The sequence below is a fragment of the Xyrauchen texanus genome, chromosome 31, assembly GCF_025860055.1.
Source record: "Xyrauchen texanus isolate HMW12.3.18 chromosome 31, RBS_HiC_50CHRs, whole genome shotgun sequence".
Lineage (NCBI taxonomy): Eukaryota > Metazoa > Chordata > Actinopteri > Cypriniformes > Catostomidae > Xyrauchen > Xyrauchen texanus.
In genome coordinates this window covers 35,255,899-35,277,602 of record NC_068306.1, presented here as the reverse complement: position 1 = coordinate 35,277,602, position 21,704 = coordinate 35,255,899, and the positions used below count along the sequence as shown (strand labels likewise).

Below are 21,704 nucleotides of genomic sequence, written 5' to 3'. Positions count from 1 at the left end.
TCCACACCTGCTGTTGAGAGATGTGCAAAGTTATGAACTTAATGTAGTTCTTTTTGTAAAAAGAGATTTATAAATAAAATTGAATATCTGTAAACCTGTGTCAATAAGGTACTTTTTTGCCATCTAAAGGATCAAAATGGCTCTGTCACTGGGGTGGTACCCTAAAGATACAAAGTTGTACCTTTTAATAAGTCCATTTTTGTACCTTCCACGTAGTGCACGATTGTACAAAATTGCCTCTTTAATGGTACAAAGTTATAAGGTACAAATTTGTTCCTCAATTAGAGGTACAAAAAAGATCCCCTTAAATGTACCACCCCAGTGACGGGCATTTGCACCCTAAAAGGTGCAGTTTTGTTCTTTTTTTTTCTGAGTGTACATTTTTTAATGTACTCATTTTTTTTAATTTGTTTGTAAAGCACTCTATCTTATATGAAAGATGCATATTGTTAAATTTATATTTATTATATAGTCTTAAAGCTCTGACAGAAAGATTTATTTCAATCTTACAGAACAAAAGTCAGTGTGATTATCTGGAACTAACAGCATCACTGGCTTCTGGACAATCACTATGGCTGTGTCTCCTTTGGAAGGCTGCATGCTTGAAGGCTTCAGGATACCAAGTGTTCTCCTTTAAACAAGCCTCGTTTAAACGAAACCCCCTTCATAGAACATACGGAATGTAACATGGTTGCTGTGACAGCACGCCACTCTTTAGCAAGTGCTTTGAGTGAGAATGGAACAGTCCCTTTAGAAGGGAATGTATGAGGTATATTTTAGGGGAGCTATAATGATTTAAAGAAAATAAAATATATTTTACAGGTGTAGTTTGTCTAATACTATATTTTCATTATGTATTAATATAATTATACATATTATAGGCCTATAGGCTACTCTGCACCCATCTACTGAGATACTTAAACATGGGAATTAACATTCCTTGCGTTTGAACATCATTGTAGGGACGCAGATGGTTTTTAGAAGTCTGGTTTTGACGCGTGCTTCTGCCTTGATCCACCGCTCTCTATTTTTAACTCTTCTGGATAGTCATTCAAACGTAAAATTTGATTATTTACTTTGGTCTTGGAGCAAATGGGTGAAAATAAGATTAGCTGTGAACTCCCATTCACCGCTGTCAAAGTTTAACCTGCAAACCAGTGAAGAGTCGGCTCTTGTAGGTGAACGTTGGGATTCGGCTCGCATATGAGAAGAAGAGCCAAATCTATTTATAAAAATGTATAAAAAAAAAAAAATAAGATAGGAATAATCCAAATAGTTAAATCAATAGAATTAACTAACAAAGTACGAACAAACGAAAAATAAATCAAATAATTTAGGCCTAAATGCTCAAGCGCACACATTCGTTCTGACTGTCTGCTTAGACTAAAAGAAACAAACCTGTTGTTCCTGTCAATCACACACGCAGTGTCAACCAATGAACCAAAGATTCATGAGGGAGGGCGGAGCCAATTTATTATGTTGTTCAGATTGTATTCATTTTGAATGGTTAGATTTATATGCACTTTTTTATATACAATAAAAGGTATACTTTAAATGCACATTTGTAATAGCATTCTTTTTAATAACAATCCAACGTATTTTTACACATTGTGGTTAAGGTAGAGTATGATTTAATTTAATAATTTAATTGTTTTTTAACACAATTATAGTTTATCGCAAACTGTTTGACTTTGAAAAATACAAAACATATATTTTTTAAAGAGCCGTTTGGGAGTCAAAAGAGCTAGCACTTTTTGGTGAGCTGAGCCGAAGGAGCCGGCTCACTGAAAAGAGCCGGAATGCCCATCACTACTGCAAACGTTAGTGTACGCGTTTCCAAAACCCGGAGTGTGAAAAAGGTGTATAGAGAATGTAAGGTAATGTTAACTATACTATCAATCGAAGTTTGTTATTTTATGTATGTATGTATTTATTTTTTATTCTATTGTTATTATTCATGTTATATTTCTTGTTTCTTCTGTTTGTTATTGGATTATCTGTGATATAACAATTGTCTGTTATTATTTTTTATTTTTTTGAATCTTCAAGAAACATTTTTTTTAAATAAATAAATAATAACAGACAATCGGGTCGGACCCGGTCGTTATATCACAAATAATCCAATAACAAACAGAAGAAACAATAAATATAACATGAATAATAACAATAGAATAAAATAAATAAATAAATACATAAAATAACAAACTTCGATTGATAGTATAGTTACATTCTCTATATATAGACCTTTTTCACAATATTTTATTGTTATTATTGTAGTTTTGACAGTACATTGACTTTGTTTGTTTGAAGCTTAATAAAATAAAAAATAAGAAAAAAAAAGGTCTATATATATACATCAGTGTCTATAGGCCTAACATTACAGTATCGCGATACTTCACGTGATGTTTGTTAATGCGCATTCGCACAAAGTCACACACGCTGCTTTTTGAAGATGGCGGACACAGAAAGTAGGAAAATTTTCATGCACTTTCGATGTCTTTTAATAATTATTGTAATGCCATTTATAAATCATGACTCTTATGTTTTGTATTTTAATTGTAAAATAATATGCATGTAAGTGCTACAGTTTATTAATCAAAGCTAAGATCTCAAATAATGCCTCACGTGTGCAGCATTCAATGGATGATACAAATACATGAAATTTATTTATACATTCTCGTAGTAATGCATATGACGAATAATTCATAATTAAGCATTTCACGTCACATGTAATCTGTAATGTATTAGCTATTGTAATGGGCATGACGTTGTTTTAATGTATGTTAAGCCTTAACCTAGAATATATAAAACTATTCAGACGTATTTTTGTGATGCAGTAAGTGGTCAAAATAGTATTTAGTGGCATTACACGTAAAGGTGGTTTATACTTCTGATAATCTTAAACCACCTTGATGCAGTCTTCACGTTACATTGCGCTATTTTAGTAAATGTGCCAACGAGATGTGCAGAAATCTGATATGTAGGGGCAATTGTTTAAATCCAAGATTTAGGTTGTATTAAAGTTTTTGAAAAGGTATATATTTTAGTTTTCAACCCATCCACGTGCTGACTGCACGAGCCACGTTGTTGTGCCTCAGCAAGTACAACGCGCGCTAATCGTAAAGTAATGGTCAACGTGGAAATAACATTGAAGTCATAATGAAAAATTCACTAATAGATTTTAGTAAATGTACATATTCAAAACTTGGTAATCTAAACATTTAATTGATTAGAATTTATTTGAGCGCATTCGCTATAAAATAAAAATGTATTCAGTATTTATGAACAACTGGAAAAGTGGGAATGCATTGGTCAACACTGGAAAGAACCAGACCAGACAGTCATGATTAGGATGTTGTTTGCAATATTGTAAATTCATACAGAAAATCTGTAACCTAATTATTTCTGCAGTTGCCTCTGCCAAGAAAGAAAAGAAAAAGAAGACAAAGAAAATTACAGATGAAGAAGTTGGGGTAATAGCTTGTTTATGTTTTGTTTTTAAGGTTTGCAAATGCTGGTTATTGTCGTGTTCTTTTTTGAGGAGACGAAGTCAAGTTTTCAAAGTAAATATTGTATTTATTAACAAGAAAGAATAAGTACAAAAATCATTCAGCCAACTGGGGATCTAGTCTGCTTCACCCATAAGCTCCGCTCAAAAAGATCCCGTTTCTCCTGTGTTCCCTTCTTTTCTACATTTCTGACCCAGGGTGTGTTCCTTTGTTCTCAGGTTTTTACTCTTTTGATTGGCTTATTTTTGCCACCGGGGCATCTCCAATATTCTAAGAGATAAGTTCCACTCATTCCGTTGGTTTGTTTTTGCAGCAGTGGGATTACTGGTTTTGCCTCCCATTGGTTCATTCTTATCAGTTTTTTGCCTAAAGAATTTACAATGTAGGTACTGTTTCAAGGTTCCCCTGCCTAAAGAATTTACAATGTATAAACTGTCTCTAGGTTCCCCTCATCTCCTGTGTCAGAAATGCAGCTGCAGTTTCCTTTAAGCATTTTTGGTTTTACATATATTTTCTAGATAGTTACACACATCATTCATCATTTGTTAACAGACATACTTTGTTTAAGATTAGTCACACACATATTTACTGATTAAGATTGCAACAGACAACATTATGTATCCTGGAACTGTACCCCTTTATAGAAGCGCATTCATGCAAGGGGTGGTGTTACAGTTATCTCATGATTCGGTTTGATGTAGGAGTCAACAATTTGATATAGCCTAGCAACACTTAAAGGGGACCTATTATGCAAAATTCACTTATACATGGTGTTTGTACATAAATGTGAGTCACATCCACCCTACAATGTTAAAAGTCCACACACTCCTCTGTCTTATATTTCTATTAATCAAAAACGGTGTGTCAGAATGAATGGTTTTTGTTTCTGATCTAAAGTGGTGTCATGTTAGAGCAGGCCTCACCCATGACTGGTGACGGACTCCACCCTATTATCATAGTTCCTCCCCTGAGTGATTTACACAGCTCTCTGCATCAGCTTCGTAAGCGTCATAAGTGTTCTGTTGCTGGCTGTAAAAGTTAACATAAGAGTCTTCATGTACTCCCGGCATCAGAGCCACTGAAGACGCAGTGGACAAGTTTTGTTTTTGAAGGAAATGTGCCCCAAAACATACAAATTTTTTTGTATGTTTGTGCAAATCATTTTACACTGCTTTGTGAATGAGTGTCAATTTAAAGCAGGATTTTCTAAAAAAAAAAAAAAAAGATTCTCAAGCATGGATCAGTACCAACTGTTTGTGTTCCAGCTTTATATTTGGTCTAGTCTCTGACCAGAGCTATGTCGTTATTTAAATTTTTTTAACCCAAAAACACTTACTGTCAGTTACCATTGTCTCTGATTGTATTCATGGAGACCAGATATACACATATATTAGGGCTGTCAATCGTTTACAATTTTTAATCTGATTAATTACATGGTGTCCCGATTAATTAATCGCAGATACAAATATTTGCTAAGAAAGCCCTCATATAACAATAATTCAATATATAATGATGAAATAATTAGCGCCGCTGCATTCATCAGTAGTTTTGGAGGAGGACTCGTGTGGAATGTTTTCAAATTTATAAATGTCAGGAATTGTGAAAAACTGAGTTTAAATATATTTGGATAAGGTGAATGTAAACTTCTGACTTGGACTGTATTTATAAAGTGAAAGTGCATATATTATATAATTCATTTGTCGTTATCACATTTAGCTTTAAAAAAAAAAATTAAGAATAAGAAATTTTATCAATGAATATTGTCAATATTTCACACGATTCTTTTCTTTACTGCATCTGTGCTACATGCGATTTAGAATTAATGTGATTTTTATTTTTTACCTTTTGATCAACAATTGACTGTAAAGAACAGAAAGGATGTTTAATAAGACATTATTCAATGAAAGTGAAGTGTGTGGATCTCGTGTATGTTGGACACGAATTGCATGTAAAAAAATAAAACATTTGGTGTAATTTCTGCGCTACTAGTGGCACCAAATGGAATTACAGAAAGTAGTTTTCAAACAATCTTTGGCAACAACACCCCTCGGACTCATCACACCCTTTCGCACTCTCTGATTCCCTAACAAACAAATAGGTAATACTGTTTTTAATAAATAAAAGGTGTTAAACGTTTAACGTCATATTAAACAATACTACTATAACATCTACACACTGGACAGAAAGCATTGCAGAGGAATTGGCTCGACCGATAACACCGCTGGATTGAATGGCAGTAGGTGTGCAGGGAATCCAGCGCGAGAGGTATAGTGTTCTTAGTGACTAGTATGCGCAATGATACATATTCCGAGTATTTCACTAATTTATCTGAAGCTCGACAGTAATGAATTTGAGTGTAGCTTGCATGTCGAGAAGCAACTCGCTCAAAGTCCTCCACCTTGTAAATGTTCACTCTGGTTTTCCTCCATTCTCTGTCTCTTTGTCTTTTAGTAAGTCTTTGAATTTTGGTGAATCTTAAGTTTAGTTTCTTCTGTAACACGTCTGCCATGTTCGTTCACATTCTCCTTGTTGATTCATTTATTACATGTAGCCACGCCCCAAACTCATGCTATAGGTTTAGAAAGAACTGGATGGGTGGAGCTGTGAGGGCTGCTCAAAATATAAACATTGTTTTGATTGTGCCTCAGAGGCTCTGTTTTTAAACTTTTGGGGGAGGTAAACTTGTGAATGGCCTATTTCTAGTTGTCAATAAACTGGGTTATTAAAATGTATTTTGACACAGTTTCACTTCACCTTTAATATCAATCACTTTCCATGTATTTCAGTACTAACGCCTGTTTTACATCGCACACCGAAGCAGCGTGTGAGCCGAACCAATGCAGTGCATCACCACAATTTCCCAGCAAACAAAGTGTGAATTTACACCTGCAAAGCGTTTCTGCTGCAGAAACTACTGCGCTCTATACACAAAATATAAGTTATCGTTTTTATCAGGAGTGAGCTATTGATAAGTGTTACTAGCTTGATCATCATAATCTTATTTACATGATGCTAGTGCTATCTAATGCAGTCTTATAGAGTAATTTGGTGACGGCCAACACAATAAGCTCTATGAAATATATTACATTATTTTAATATATATATATATATATAAAAATAATTTAATATTGTTTGTGTTTCCAATGAGCTATAATTAAAATAAAAACACACCAAACTAAAAATATATGCTTATTCTGTGCAATATCTACTTTTTCGTATCAACTCCTCTTTATGATGTCCATCAACAGTGCAGAGTCACTTTAATTCAGCATGTGCGGCTCTGCAAAATTAGACTCCACACCGAAACTCACACGCTGCTTCTGCCACGCTTTGACGCACTGCTGCTGCTTCTGAGGTAAATACACTCATTTATTAACGTGGATGCCGAAATAAATACACACTGCTTCTGTCCTGGTTCAGTGTGTGGTATAAAACGGAATGTTGCATTTCTAAAACCTAATTCAAGTAATTTAAGAACTCCAAGGAACATGTGTGTTCATTTAAATCATGTAGAAAAATAACCACAGATTTTGATTTGTGACAGGTCATTGCATTTATGATCACATGGACAGAAAGCAGTGTTGTTTATTTACAAACATCAACTTTTGCCTCTACAATGTCTGTCATTTATTTAAGTTTTGGGAAAACTATTTTGAAATCCAGTGTACTGTACCATCCCTCATCCATGCTATTCAGACAAATACTTTTGTCACGCAAATTACTCTTAAATCAGATGTTGATCATTTTCAGAAATTGGGTTTGGTAATAAAATTTTTTACTTTGTTACATCAGGAAATTCAAGAAAGTGGTGACTTCCTCATCAAACCTGAATCTAAGGTTGCAAGCTTGGACACATCTCAATGGCCATTGCTGCTGAAGGTAGGCTTCTATTGCTCCCCCACAAATCCTTCACATGTGACCCAGCGTGTGGTATGATGAACGTGTTTATCCATTCGCTGAATGCCGCTGCTTCTGTCTCTTTGCGGCTCTGCGGTCCGTTTTGGGCTGTAGGGTTACAGTTGCCTGGCTCTGCTCAACTGGGCCAATGTTCTATTGGGTCAGCTGCTGGGGAGTCAGATGTGCTGGTGCGAGGGTTCAGAGCAGCCCTAACAAAGATGAATTGACACTTCTGATCACACATGCACACTTCTGTTCCATCATGTGTTCACCTTTGCTTTTGTCTACTTATTGATCTATCAACCAAATTATTATTTACAGAACTTTGATAAGCTGAACATCAGGACGGGTCATTACACTCCTCTGCCACATGGGTCGAATCCACTCAAGAGGAACATACATGATTATGTCAGGCAAGTTTTATAAGAGTAATTTTGACTATTTAAATGTCTACATGAAATCAAAATTGACTCTTTTTGCACATTTCTAGTCATTTTGTGAACAATTTGACAGTGTGCTCTATTCCAAAGAAAATAAATGTTTGTAGTCTTTCATCAAAATGTATTATATATTATTTACATTTATGCATTTGGCAGACGCTTTTATCCAAAGTGACTTACAGTGCACTTATTAGAGGGACAATCCCCCTGGAGCAACCTGGAGTTAAGTGCCTTGCTCAAGGACACAATGGTGGTGGCTGTGGGGATCGAACCAGCAAACTTCTGATTACCAGTTATGTGCTTTAGCCCACTACGCCACCAATATATGTTGCATTAAGTCCATATGTACATTGATGCCAATGATGCTAATGCCACGTGTACACTGACACAGCATTTTTGTCTGTGAAAATTGAGCTATTTGAAAACGCTGTCTTTGCGTTTTAGTGTGGACTGCATAAACAGATATATCTGAAAATTAACGCATTTGTTGTCATGTGATTCATTCAACCAAAACAATCAAGATGTCGGCCTGTGTTACAGAGTGCTGTTGTGCCTGATATTCACTTTGATATCGTTGTTAAAGGTGAATGTTTTACAAAGTAACATTATTTTACATTCCTTCAATGGGGAAGTTTACTCTGAATTGGTGTCCTGCAACGGAACACAAGAACAATTGCATTTGACAGTACATGCAGCAGTGATTTTTCACATAAGGGGATGAGGAACTTTTGGAAAATGCTTGAAAGTTGCAGTGTGGACAGAGCGTTTAGAAAATGAAAACTACGTTTTCAAATGTATCTGGATTAATGTAGTCATAGTCCAAGATAAAACGGTTACACTGTTTTCTGTTGACTATTTAGAAGCCACATGATGTGATCTAGATTGCATTAGCACTCTGTGCAAAGATGACCCAGTATCTATCACCCGAGACTGATGGTTTCCACGAAAATAATGGGAGACATGTTGCACAAGTGTTTTTCTCTCAAAAGCATGGTTTTCTTGAATTCATCTGTCCAGGGCTGGTTTCATTAATCTGGATAAACCTGCTAACCCATCCTCCCATGAAGTTGTGGCTTGGATCAAGAGAATCCTTCGCGTTGAGAAAACGGGCCACAGTGGCACTCTCGACCCCAAAGTGACGGGCTGCCTGATTGTGTGTGTAGAGAGAGCCACGCGATTGGTCAAATCTCAGCAGAGTGCAGGTAGGTCAGCCGTAGCATGTCCAGAGACTTCTGCCAAGCATTTGACATGAAGCCTGACTTCTACAGAAAAATTAGTAGCCTCTCCTTACTACTCTTGTGCCATGTATTTCAGGCAAAGAGTATGTGGGAATAGTACGGCTACACAATGCTCTAGAGAACGAACATCAGCTAGCAAGGGTAAGTGGGAATGCGACATGCTGCTTTAAGCAACTGTGTTATAGTGGGGATGGGTGGTATAACCGAATATTCAGTGCTGTATATGTGACTTATCCAATCATAACTGGAGTCAGAACTGTTTTGAGTCGTTAGTTATTAAACTCGTAAATGTAAACTCATTTAATGTAAAGCAACGTTTTTGTACTGATGCCAGACTTGGTTTGCTTCCAAGTTCCTAAAAAAAATCAGGCTTAAAACCAAAAATGGGGATTACTATATTATTGGCACTTTTCCACTGCACTCGACTCGCTTTACTTTTCTGAGCTTGCTTTTCCACTGCTGTTTAGTTCCGCCTCAACGTGGGTGGGATTATAGGCTGGTTGTCGTTGTTGCGCCACCTCTACTGCCGTGACATCATCTTAAACGCGACACAAAACAATAACACAACCTCTATTTGTTAGCTACTAGCTCATTCTGCTGCATAAAGCAGCTGTTGCATGGTGATTTTACACAAGTGTAACTGTTAAATGGGCCTGGTTGTTTTAGAAGCTTGCTTTCCAGTAGCTGGTCAACTAAATAAAGTGACGCTGGTAGTGACTTCTCTCTTACCAATCAGTGATCTGCAGGGTTTTGACATCACATTTAGTATCGGCTCACTTGGAACCTGGACCAAGGTGGTACAAAAAAAAGTACCAGGTACTATCCACAGTGGAAGACCCCCCAAAAGCAAGCAGAGTCGAGTTGTCCCGTGCAGTGGAAAAGCCCCATACCTGTTTTTGCCTGAGAACCCATGTTTCACATTGAATCCAGTCCCAACACTGTACCAAAATAATTTAATGTGCACCAGAAGTACACCAATTTCCTTGAGATTAAGTACTGAAATGTTTTATAAATATGCCCAACAATATACTATTAAACTATTAAATGTTTTATGTCATGATTTTTGTTTTCTTCTTAAAGCTGACTTATTATGGATGAGATGATGTGGTCATCTTAGTATTCAGTTCGGTATACATTGAGTTTCACGATTCAATATAATCTTGATTTGAAATAACACTTAAATGATAAAGTATGACATTTTTTTTTTAAATGTTTGAGAAAACCATACTTTATAATTTCTCGTCAAAATAAAGTTCTTTAATACACAATATAAATGCTCAGTTTAAAAAGAGTTTCTCATTCGCTATAAAAAAAGATCACAAACAAATAAGCCTTCAAAAATAGTGGGGTACATTTAAGCCGAGCATGTGCAGAACAAGCAATAGAAGTATTATTTTTACATTCTATCACTTAATATTGTTTAATTAATTGTACATAATGATTTGAGCAGTCACTGTTTGAAATAATGTGTACAATTTACAAGTATTTACATTATAATTACTGTATGAAACTACTTAAATTCTTGACACTTTACATTAAGTATTTTGATTAAAAACCGTGGAGAGTCTCGTGGAGGAGTGCTGCATTCATCACAATACACAATCTCACGGGCAGACACACGCATGTGAGCATTTGAAAGCAGCTGGCTTTAATCAAACAGTGCATGGGAAGTGAATTTAGTCATTTGGTAATGATCATTTTAAATTTTTTTGTGAAATTAGTGTCTGTCATTGACATTATGTCCTGTGGGTACCTGAGCAGTTTGAGACCACGCTACATAAAGTTCAAAAACCCTTTTTGTGCTGACTAAACTTGGCATGTCTCTGCCATTGTTAACCAGTGTGCATGCATATTTTACTTACCCCACTAAAATGGCTTGTAGGCCTTAAGATCATACTTCCCACCCCTATTTCATAGTATAGAATAACTTTGACATCGTTTCAAGCTGTTAAATATTTTAGCTTTCAAGTGTGTTGAATTGTGAAGGTCCACTGCTGTGTATGAAACAATGAACTTGTTTATCCATTCTCTGAGTGTCTCCAGGCCTCCTCTATCTCACTGGTGTTCGGACTCACTTAGGGCCCGAGTGCCGGTACTGCTGGTCTTCTGCTCTCTGCTGAAGTGTTCTACTGCAGCGGTTGGTCTTAGAGACCCTGCAGGTTATGGAGAGGCCTGGTTTCACCAAAGAAGACCAAACATGACTGAACGTATTCCTGTGGACCTTGTGACCACAGATGGCATTTTGAGAGTAGTAGTTTTATCAGTGTTTTCTGCTTTCCTCCACAGGGTCTGGAGTGTTTAACAGGAGCTTTGTTCCAAAGACCTCCACTCATCGCCGCTGTGAAGCGACAACTGCGAGTGCGGACCATCTACGAGAGCAAACTGATCGAATATGACTCTGAGAGAAGATTAGGTAGAACCTCAAGGCTTTATTATTGGTTTAAATACCACATGAAATTGAACCCATCTACTTTTTTTATCGGTGCATGTTACCCAAAAAGGAAAAAAAAAATTTTTGTCTTGACCATTTGTCTTGTCGACTAATGTTACCTAGGCCATTATTGACAAGTTATTGGTTAGTCATAGTCGTTATAGCTCTTTAGGCGTTGTTGGTTTTAAATATGGTTTCATGCTGACTTGGATCATTCTGAAGCCACATGATGTGATATAGATTGCATTAGCACTCTGTGCAAAGATGACCCAGTATCTATCACCCGACACTGATGGCTTCAGTGCATTATAGGTTATTTTGTTTCTGAAAATGAAGAACTTAAGTAATTGTGCATTCTCGACTCATGTGCAGGTATATTCTGGGTGAACTGTGAAGCGGGCACATACATCAGAACTCTGTGTGTTCATCTGGGGCTGCTGCTGGGAGTCGGTGGTCAGATGCAAGAGCTGCGACGTGTCCGCTCAGGTGTTCTGGGTGAAAAGGTATGTTCAAATCCTGCCCAGCCATTGTTTGAACACCCAAAGTGTTGAGTTCAGTTCTGGGCTTTCCTCCTGGTTCTGGTAATGTATCTTTGGGACAGAAAATGGCTGAAAGTGAATAACTGAAGTGGTTATGGTTTGACCTCTTCATCAAAATTCAGCTTACATTAACTCTTAATTAACTCCATGGCCTAGCATTTGGTGCACACGCTCTGACACATTGAGCTGTGGTACGTGTGTTGGTGAGAAGATTGAGTCAGTCTCATTTAGCCTTGTGTTAATATTTCTTCAACTTTTACACTTTAAACGTCTCGTTTAAAAAATGTTTTATTTATCTATATGCATCACAGTCTCCTTTTTTTTTTCTCAAAGTCGTGTAAATTCCCAGCATAGTGTTATTTCCAGCACATCTCAGATTCTGTATTCTGATAAATTGAATTGTGTGCTATGTTTTTGTAATAAAATGGCAGACTCCATTGTCTTGCTAAGGTTAATTTCATAGCTGACATTTTATGCATCCTAATTGCACACTATTAAACTTTTACACGTTTTGCGTAATTTGGCAAATTTGCAGCTTAATTGATAATAATACCCAGTACAATTCTGCTCAAGCGATATTTTTTATTTTTTTTTCTCCAAACATCACTTGTCTAATTTCTCATCTCGAGCATGCTTTTTACTGAAACTTTTATTACTTCGGTTAATAAGCACAATAACTTCAGAAAAAACTATATTAGGAGCAAAATAGTTTGGTCGTAATTTTTGAAACATTGAAATATTGAAATGGTTTATTTCACTTTTAGATTATCATAGTTTTAAATGTAATTTGTATTTTTACTATGAATATTTTTAGATTAGTATCTTAAGACTTGGTAGTTCTAGGTAAAGGATAAAACGGTAAAATCTAGATATTTAAGTTATTTTAAAAGTACCAAAATTAGGCTAATTGATGGCCTTGTAAAAGTTTCCAGTTCAGTTTTTGAGACCTTCATAGTAGAAATGGAAAAAATTGTAATCTGCACTGCAAAACATTATTTAAGATTTTTCATGGTTTTCCAATAAAAATGTCTAAATGTCCTTAAACCAAGATGAATTTACTTGAAGCTAAACTGCGTAAGTTATAAAGATTTCTTTTCAGAGATTATATATCATGAATTTTGCATATACGTGTTTGAAACAAGAAAAAACTGTTTGCCAATGAGGTAAGAAAAAAAATGGTTACATCGATCTTGAATTAATCATATTTTTCTTACCCCATTGGCAAACTTTTTCTAAGAATGTATAAGCTTAATTCAAGATATAATCTCTGAAAATAATTGAAGTAAATTGCTGGTTTAAGGACGTTTAGATATTTTTATTGGAAAACAAACCTTTGCTGTGTGTTTAAATACAAATCAACCTCTGGGAAATGTTGAAGAAACACCCATATGAATACCTTAATGTCCATAAGTAAATTGCATACTGTTGAGTAATTGTCAAATTTCCAAAAATGTGTTCTCATACAGTGGTTTGTCATTTGGCAAAGGATAACATGGTGACCATGCATGATGTGTTGGACGCCCAATGGCAGTTTGACCACAACAAAGACGAGACGTATCTGAGGAGAGTGATCTTCCCTCTGGAGAAACTGCTCATATCACACAAGAGGATCGTCATGAAAGACAGTGCTGTATGAACATTTGGTTACTAAATTGTGGAGTGTCCTAAATTAATATATTATATTGACTTGATGAGCATGTTGTTATTACACAAACTGGGATTCATTTTTGTTTTATTTGTTTATTTTTTTTATCCCTAACGTGAGACCAAAATTTGTCTAATTCCTCCCTTTTTAGACACATCCTCAAAACACAGCACAAAGCTATGGTTTGTTCTGACTTTTCTAACCAATCGGAAACATTTCTGAATGTAATTCTACATTTCGAGCTGTTAAACTCTGCACAGTTCTTCAGCCATCTTCTGGACTTTTTTGAAAAGCTGATTGTCTTTAGTGGACTATAATAATAAAATTCATACACTTGCAGAGACCAAGACAGACAGATTTGTCAGTTAAATAACCACCTAGCAGCCACCTCGCAAGGCCTACCTTCAAACTTGAAAAGTTCAGACTTTTTCAAATTTTCAGCCTAGGCTTTGTCCAGGTTTACCTGTTGAGATTTGATCTGATCTGCTGTTGCAGACTGTTATCCCTTTTTAACCTGCAGTGGCTGCAATCTGTCTGCTAAATTAATTCACTGATCTCAGGACAGTGGCACGATAGACGCCTGAGCTCTTTTGACCAATCATTTTCAAGTAGCTTAAAGAATAGTTCATTTCAAACTTCAAATCGCTTTTCAAACTGCTAAAATCCTCATTTTTTATTTTTGCTTTCAAGCTAAACGTTTACATTATGAACTTTGTCTTGATGAACTTGATTATAAAAAAACAACAACTTGGATGTTCATTGCAGGTGAACGCTATATGTTACGGTGCGAAGATCATGTTGCCAGGCGTCCTGCGATATGAAGATGGTATTGAGATGAATCAAGACATTGTCGTCATAACTACCAAAGGAGAGGCTATTTGCACAGGTATATGTAGAATTACCCCCCACTCACCCATTCAAAGCCACATGATGTGAACTAGATTGCAATAGCACTACAGCAAAGATGACCAGTTATCTATCACCCTTGACTGATGTCTTTCCAAATCACTGACTTCAAGAATATCCATTTGCAAATTCTGAATGTTTTATTTGTTCATCAGCGGTCGCTCTAATGACCACAGCTGTCATATCCACATGTGATCACGGGGTTGTCGCCAAAATCAAGAGGGTCATTATGGAGCGTGATACATATCCGCGCAAATGGGGCCTTGGACCAAAGGTTAGAATAATTTAAAGAAATGTCAATTATTAGTAAACAATTATACTACATATAAATGCTAATCATACTGTTATTCTACATATATATGTTTTGCACACACTTATACCTATATATATATATATATACTATGCAGTGTTTTCCACAGGATTTTGTGAGACTATGGGGGGTGGACCTCAGACCCTCTAGGGGTGTCCGGTGCCATGCTCCCCCGTAAGAAAATGTTGTACATTTAAAAGTTAAATACTTCCATCTGGTGCACTTTGAAAGCAAAATTAAGAGTCTAGTGGTGTTCTCTTGTAAACAATTTTGTGCTCTTAAAGCTGCTGTAGGCAACATGGAAATAAAAATTATTGTGAGAAACAAATATTAACAAAATAAATGTTTCACACATACACCAACAACTGCTGCCCCTTTCTCTGCTGTCAAACACACCTGCTGTCCCCCCCCCCAGGGGAGGCTTTCTCCCCTGCTACCCCTCTCCCTAGGGGAACTACCTTCCATGAGGCAGTCTCTCCTGTTATCTGGAGTCTGTTATGCTACAAATAAACAAGCAAAGTTAAATTTCACCAGTTTACTTTCTTTGCTTACTAGCCAGCTACCTTCCCCAGCATTAGCTGCCTCTTCCTGATCTGGGGTTTGACATCTCTTAAAATATTTTTTATGCTCCGTCTGACAAGCAGGGTACAAACTAGATGTCAGTTTCAGCTTTTTATCTTTTAACGTTACCTCAGACTGCAGACGATAGCTAGCTAGTGAAGCCATAACCAGTGTAACATGCCAATTAACCTAGTAATGCTAACTTTAATTTATGTTAAACATCATGATTGTAACTTCGGCAGAAATATTATCTGTTTGCTCTTGTACACTGATGATAAATTGTGAGTGGAGTAGTGTATAAATGTAGTGGATACATTTAATGTTAGTTAACGTTGCTTACCTCAAAGATTTGTCGTCATCCTCAACCAAATAAAGTTAGGTGGATTCAGGAATACTCCAGTGTATATATTTGCGAGTGTGTGTGTGTGTGTGTGTGTGAGAGCATGTGAGTGTACAGCAGCTGGTGAGGAGCTGATTGAACTGACTGGCTCATAACCTTTTATTATGCAAAAAATATTTTAGATGAGAAGTTTAAAAATGTTTACGGTTCATTGACACTGGCGGGGCAAATTAGACTGTGTCGGGCCACCGTAGTCTAGTCAATGAATGGGAAACACTGCTATGCTCACTAGGGATGCACCGAAATTTCGGCCGCCGAAAATTTTCGGCCAAAAATGGCACTTTCAGCACTTTCGGTTTTCGGCCGAAAGAGAAAAAAAAATGCCGAAAATATATACCTCCTCGCCCCGCCCCTCAGTGCTCAGATTTCAATCTGGATCGATCTAGCCCTTATCACAGCACTACCAAACAAAGGCCGATCATGTCAGCGGTGTGGAAATTCTTCAAAGTTTCTGATAAGGACATCAAATTTGCGATCTGCAGTGTTTATTCAGCAGAACTTTCAAGATATATATATATATACAGAGTACAGCAAGAGATTCTACAGGAAAATGTCACAACTAGCGCAGCTACAACACAACTTGAGACGTATAGCTGAACTACGCCAGAAGCGACAATCCCCTTGACTACGGTCGCATAAACAAAGACGGCTTTCCTTTGCTTGCGCGGATTGCGCACAGGTATTTATCTGCCCAAGCACCAGCACAGAGAGTGAGAGACTGTTCAGTGCAGCATCTCATGTTCTTGAGGAGCTTTCTGACAGGAGAGACTGTCAGAACGTTTAGCAACTTTTGTTCTTGAAGAGAAACCTGTCACTTGTACTTAAATAGAAAGCGGGCCAATATGATGTGAATAGCAATTACATTACACTTGTTCTTCACTTGAGGATACATCTGTCGTTTACAGTTGAGGTTGGATTTAGTTCAATTACTGCTGTTTTGCACAATCATTTTCACTTAAAGTGTACATACGTTTACATAAACAGAATAGAGCACTGATCTATATATATATATATATATATATATATATAATAATTATATATTATAGTTATATATAGATCAGTGGAATAGATGCCTCTGCCATTCTGTGTTCTGCCTGTTGTTTTAATTAAAATTACTGTTGCATATTTAAACTTTTGAAAGATGTCAGCTAAGTTCATTACTTGACTGTTGTTGTGCATATAATAGTTTTCTAAAACTTTACATTATTTGGATAATTGTTAATAAAATCTGTAAAATTTGATTTTTACAGAACTGAAAGAAGAATAATATTTAATATAGTTTTAATATATTTTTTGTCCAATTTTGTTGTGCTACTTTCAATAAAAGTGTGATTTATTTTATTGGTTTGTAGTTTTTCAATTCAGATTAATTAAATTCATGAAATTAATGAAAAAGTATAAAATTAATACAATTATACACAACATTTTTTTTTTTTTTAAATAGGTAAAAATTTCGGTTTCGGTTTTCGGCCAAGTGCATCCTGGATTTTTGGTTTCGGCCCAGAATTTTCATTTCGGTGCATCCCTAATGCTCACAGTTATACCACACACACACATACATGTGTATATATATATATATATATATATATCCAAGACTGCGATATGGCCCCACATCAGCACTGCTGTGATTTGGCAGCGGCCAAGTGCCATAGGTAATCACAGCAGTGCTAATTTAGGGCCATATAGCACGATTGTGAGAGTGATATTGCTTATCTCCAACAGTTTAACGAACAAGTAAAAAAAATTTAAATTAGGAAAAACTGAGTACAGTCATAAAAACACATTTGTGCATTGAACGACTTTATTATGTGGCGGATCAGAATTTACCGTTGCTGGTTCAAACCAAATGATTCGTCCAAGCCTCTAATAGGATTTCAAAAATGTCACTTCAGAAATAAAACTAATTGAACATAAACTGTGCAGTGCTCTGTAATAAGGAAGCTAGTTTTCTGTACATAGCTGTTTTGTCTGTTTCCATGTCTTTACTAAAACATTTATGTACCAACTCTGTTTCAGGCAAGCCAGAAGAAAACGATGATTCAAAAAGGACTTCTAGACAAACATGGCAAACCAAATGGCAGCACCCCTGCAGACTGGAAAGACGGTTATGTGGACTACAGGTACACTTAAGATGTTTGATCTGATCTGCTGTTGCAGACTGTTATCCCTTTTTAACCTGCAGTGGCTCTAGAGGGAGTCTGTCTGCTAAATTAACTCCATGATCTCAGGACAGTGCTGTCTGCAGCGGGCCTGACAGACTCCAGAGCTCTTTGGACAAATATTCAAGTAGATTCAAGGAATAGTAAAAAAAAATTATCATAATTTACTGCCCTCAAAATATATTTTCTTCTTTGGAACACAAAAGGAGAAATTTAGTGGAATGTCCAGGCTGTTCTTTTACATTTAATTAGCGTAAATGGGGATTGGGGCTGTGAAGCTCAAAAAGGTAACATGAAAGTAGTCCATACCTCATGCTAAATATTCCAAATCTTCTGATGCCATACGACAGCTTTGTTTATTTGTTATAAACTTTCCCTCCGCTGTTGTTCTTAAATCTCATGCAAGTATTTTCAAGTATGCCAGGTTTTTCAATGCCGAAGACCATCAACTAATGTCACAGTTTTGAATATGCATGTGCTCTGAGAGTTAAAGGCTTAGGGCAAGTTTATTGGCAAAAAAAGACTTTTTGATTTCAGTGTGCTACTTGCACAAAGTTGTCATACGACTTCGGAGGACTTCGGATGACTTTGATTACAGTGCACAATTCGCATGGACTAGATTTAAATGGTGCTTTTTTCCCGAATTGAGATTGACCGCTGTGGTCACTATTATTTGTTGTGTGGCATTTGTAACATGAGGGTGAGTGAATGCCCATATCTGTTTTATTTTGTGTCTTGTTACATGTTTTGATTAATTTTAAGTGTTTTAAGTACCAATTTACACTTCATTAAATGGTAATAATGTCATACAATTTGATTGTAATGTAATCTATGTAATTTCATCAAATAACTGATCTCATAACATGCATTTAAAAATGTTTTAATTTAATTACAAGTACTTGATTTTAGTAATCTGATTACATAATTAAATGTAGTCCATTACTGCCCAACTCTGGCTTCTTGATGATGATTTTATAGCTCACTGATGGCAGAATTTAGGAATCCGTGAAGTCTTATTGAAAGGTGATGGTTATTATTTTCTAGCACTCCCAAGACAAAGAAGGTGGAGAGTGGTGATGATGGTCCAACAGGAACAAAGGTTAAAAAAAAATATCTATAATTCATTTAAATTATTTTTATACTTTTTGGTATTTGTTTTGCATTAACAAGATTCCTTAATGTTTTTCAGCGGAAGCGAGATGACAGTGGAAGTGACAATGACACTGCTGCCGCCACTCAGGACACTTCAAAGACAGAAGAAATCAAGGAGAAGAAGAAAAAGAAGAAAGAAAAGAAACTAAAGCTGCAGACTGAAGAGGGAGCCGTTGAAGCTCCTGAAGAGGCACCTGCAGAGGGTGACACTGAGGTGACCGAGTTTTAAAGCACATTTGCTGTTTTAGGCTGTTTAGATGAAATTCTAACGTATTTTTTACTCCCAGGTTACAGAGAGTACAAAGAAGAAAAAAAAGAAGAAAAAAGTGAAAGATGCAGAGAATGGATCAGAGTGAACATGGAGACTCCTGTAATATTAGACTGATAAAGACCTTCAAGGTTTTGGAGGAAGATCACACGGACCCTTTGGTCAAGTGGAAACTCAGTCCTCTAAACTTGCCCACCAGTGAGTCATGTCTGTTCTGGCGTGATTGGTCAACAGCGGATTGGTCAAGATCCATGGCAGTTTGTTTGCTTCTGAATGGTTGACTTTTTGTTTACTTGTCCTTGTAGAACCCATGTTGCCTGGGTATATTCATGTATTTTAAGTGGAGAGATTTTTTTATTGTTGTAAATACAGAGAATGAAACAGTTATCCTTAACCAATCAAAAGAAACATGAATATTTGCTTACAAAGATTGTCCATTTGTTTCCTTTAATGCACATGATTGCCAATATGCTTTTGTTATTGTTGTGCCACTATTAGTCCTGTTGCAGTAACAGAATCTGCTCGTTGAGGTTATTTTAAGTAACTGTGATCTTTGTGCTCTTTCTATTACCATTGTGTAATGCAGTTTTAATATTTTGGCTGTAAGGATCTGTTTCTGCACACCATTTGGGATTGGATGCCTGAAGACTGATATTAATTGCCGGTGTAAACGTGGCAAATTCATGCCATGCTCAATGCATAAAGTCATCACTCTTTATGAAACAGTTAAATCCTGTTTTAGAAATACAGAAGAATAGCACAAAATCCTGGATTCTTGGGAAGCATGAATAAAAGAGGTTAATAAAACCCCATTTAACAATTTTACAAATTGTTAACACCTAATTCAAAACTTTTGACATTGAATTCTAACCAAGCATATCAGTTTCGATTTAAACAATCTTTACGTGTCTTCTCTCTCTCAAGCACTACGTGATCCCTTCTGAGATTTTTAAATGACCAGATATTTTATTGCATTTAATTCTGTACACCTGATACACTTATAAATACACACACATATATATATATATGGTTAATATTCATAGTTGCATGTTTTTGAAGGCTGTCCAGGGGAGACTGGGGGGGTGAGTTGTAACATAGTTTGTCACAAGAACAGTATCTCTGTAAATAGAAGGACAAACTTCCCTTTATGCCGATGACGTAGTGTTATATATCTCAGATCCAGAAACTTGTCTTCCACACGTTTTAAGTATTCTAGGACAATTTGGTAGTGTCTCAGGTTATAAATTAAACTTGCATAAGAGTGAGTTTTTTCCAATTAACACAGCCGCAAGAGCTCTTTTAGTATCAGCTCTTCCATTTAAATCAGCCTCAGATCATTTTCGTTATCTGGGAGTTACAGTAACACGGAAATATGTAGATCTCTTCAAACATAACTTTATTCCAATCTTGGAGAGAGCAAAAGAGGATCTTGCTAGGTGGAAAACTCTCCCACTCTCACTTGTAGGTAGAATTAATGCCATAAAAATGAATATTTTACCTAAATTTCTATTTCAAAATATTCCGGTATTTATACTAAAAGCATTCTTTAAGTCATTAGATCGAGTGATTTCAGATTTTATTTGGGACGGAGGCCCAGTAAGAATCCAGAAGTTATCCCTTCAGCAACCCAAAAGATTAGGTGGATTCGCACTTCCTTATTTCTTATTTTATTACTGGGCAGCAAACATTCATAGCGTTTTATATTGGAGTCAGTCACATTATGGTCTTTGTCATTGGGTTCCGGCATGGGTTGAAATAGAATGTGACTCTTGTAGCCGAGTCTCTTTACATGCTTTGTTATGTTCTTCTGTTCCTATCAAATTTTCTCACTATTCTTCAAACCCTTTAGTTTTGCACAGCCTAAAAATTTGGCAACAATTTAGAAAACACTTTGGCTTTCAGAAAATGTCGGGTCTGTCTCCCATATATAAAAATCCTTCTTTTTTATCTTCCACTTCAGATGGAGCCTTCGCATTATGGTTTAAAAGGGGCATTGTAGATATTAATGACCTCTTCCACGATAATACTTTTGTAACTTTTTCATATTTATCAGACAAATTTAATCTCCCGAAAACTCACTTCTTTAGATATCTTCAGACTCGTGAATTCATAAGAAATAGATTTTCTCACTTTCCTCATGCACCTCTGAAACAAGAAATTGATCAAGTTTTAGAAATAAAAGTCTCTAAAGGTGCTGTCTCCAATATTTACAAAACAATCTTTTCATTTACTGCACTCTCAGATTTTTC

At 36.2% G+C, this 21,704-nt stretch overlaps 1 protein-coding gene and 5 non-coding genes across 6 annotated transcripts; all 6 read left to right on the top strand.

Annotated features, from left to right (window-relative positions):
* The first annotated feature begins 2,429 nt into the window (after positions 1-2,429).
* LOC127624773 (H/ACA ribonucleoprotein complex subunit DKC1-like) lies at positions 2,430-19,883 on the top strand. Its single transcript, XM_052099646.1, has 15 exons — positions 2,430-2,468; positions 3,412-3,473; positions 7,302-7,388; positions 7,728-7,819; positions 8,864-9,048; positions 9,161-9,225; positions 11,371-11,497; positions 11,888-12,018; positions 13,541-13,684; positions 14,465-14,585; positions 14,761-14,879; positions 17,893-17,996; positions 19,080-19,134; positions 19,225-19,401; positions 19,475-19,883. Exons 1-15 carry the CDS (start codon positions 2,453-2,455, stop codon positions 19,541-19,543), a joined length of 1,554 nt encoding a protein of 517 aa, XP_051955606.1. The 5' UTR covers positions 2,430-2,452; the 3' UTR covers positions 19,544-19,883.
* Positions 7,437-7,646, top strand: LOC127625573 (small nucleolar RNA SNORD17). Its single transcript, XR_007968308.1, has one exon. It is a non-coding gene; the product is annotated as a small nucleolar RNA SNORD17 (small nucleolar RNA).
* On the top strand, positions 8,709-8,785 carry LOC127625577 (small nucleolar RNA SNORD83). Its single transcript, XR_007968312.1, has one exon. It is a non-coding gene; the product is annotated as a small nucleolar RNA SNORD83 (small nucleolar RNA).
* On the top strand, positions 11,737-11,813 carry LOC127625578 (small nucleolar RNA SNORD83). The gene has a single exon (XR_007968313.1). It is a non-coding gene; the product is annotated as a small nucleolar RNA SNORD83 (small nucleolar RNA).
* LOC127625569 (small nucleolar RNA SNORA36 family) lies at positions 12,053-12,185 on the top strand. The gene has a single exon (XR_007968304.1). It is a non-coding gene; the product is annotated as a small nucleolar RNA SNORA36 family (small nucleolar RNA).
* LOC127625579 (small nucleolar RNA SNORD83) lies at positions 14,622-14,697 on the top strand. The gene has a single exon (XR_007968314.1). It is a non-coding gene; the product is annotated as a small nucleolar RNA SNORD83 (small nucleolar RNA).
* Positions 19,884-21,704: the final 1,821 nt, after the last annotated feature.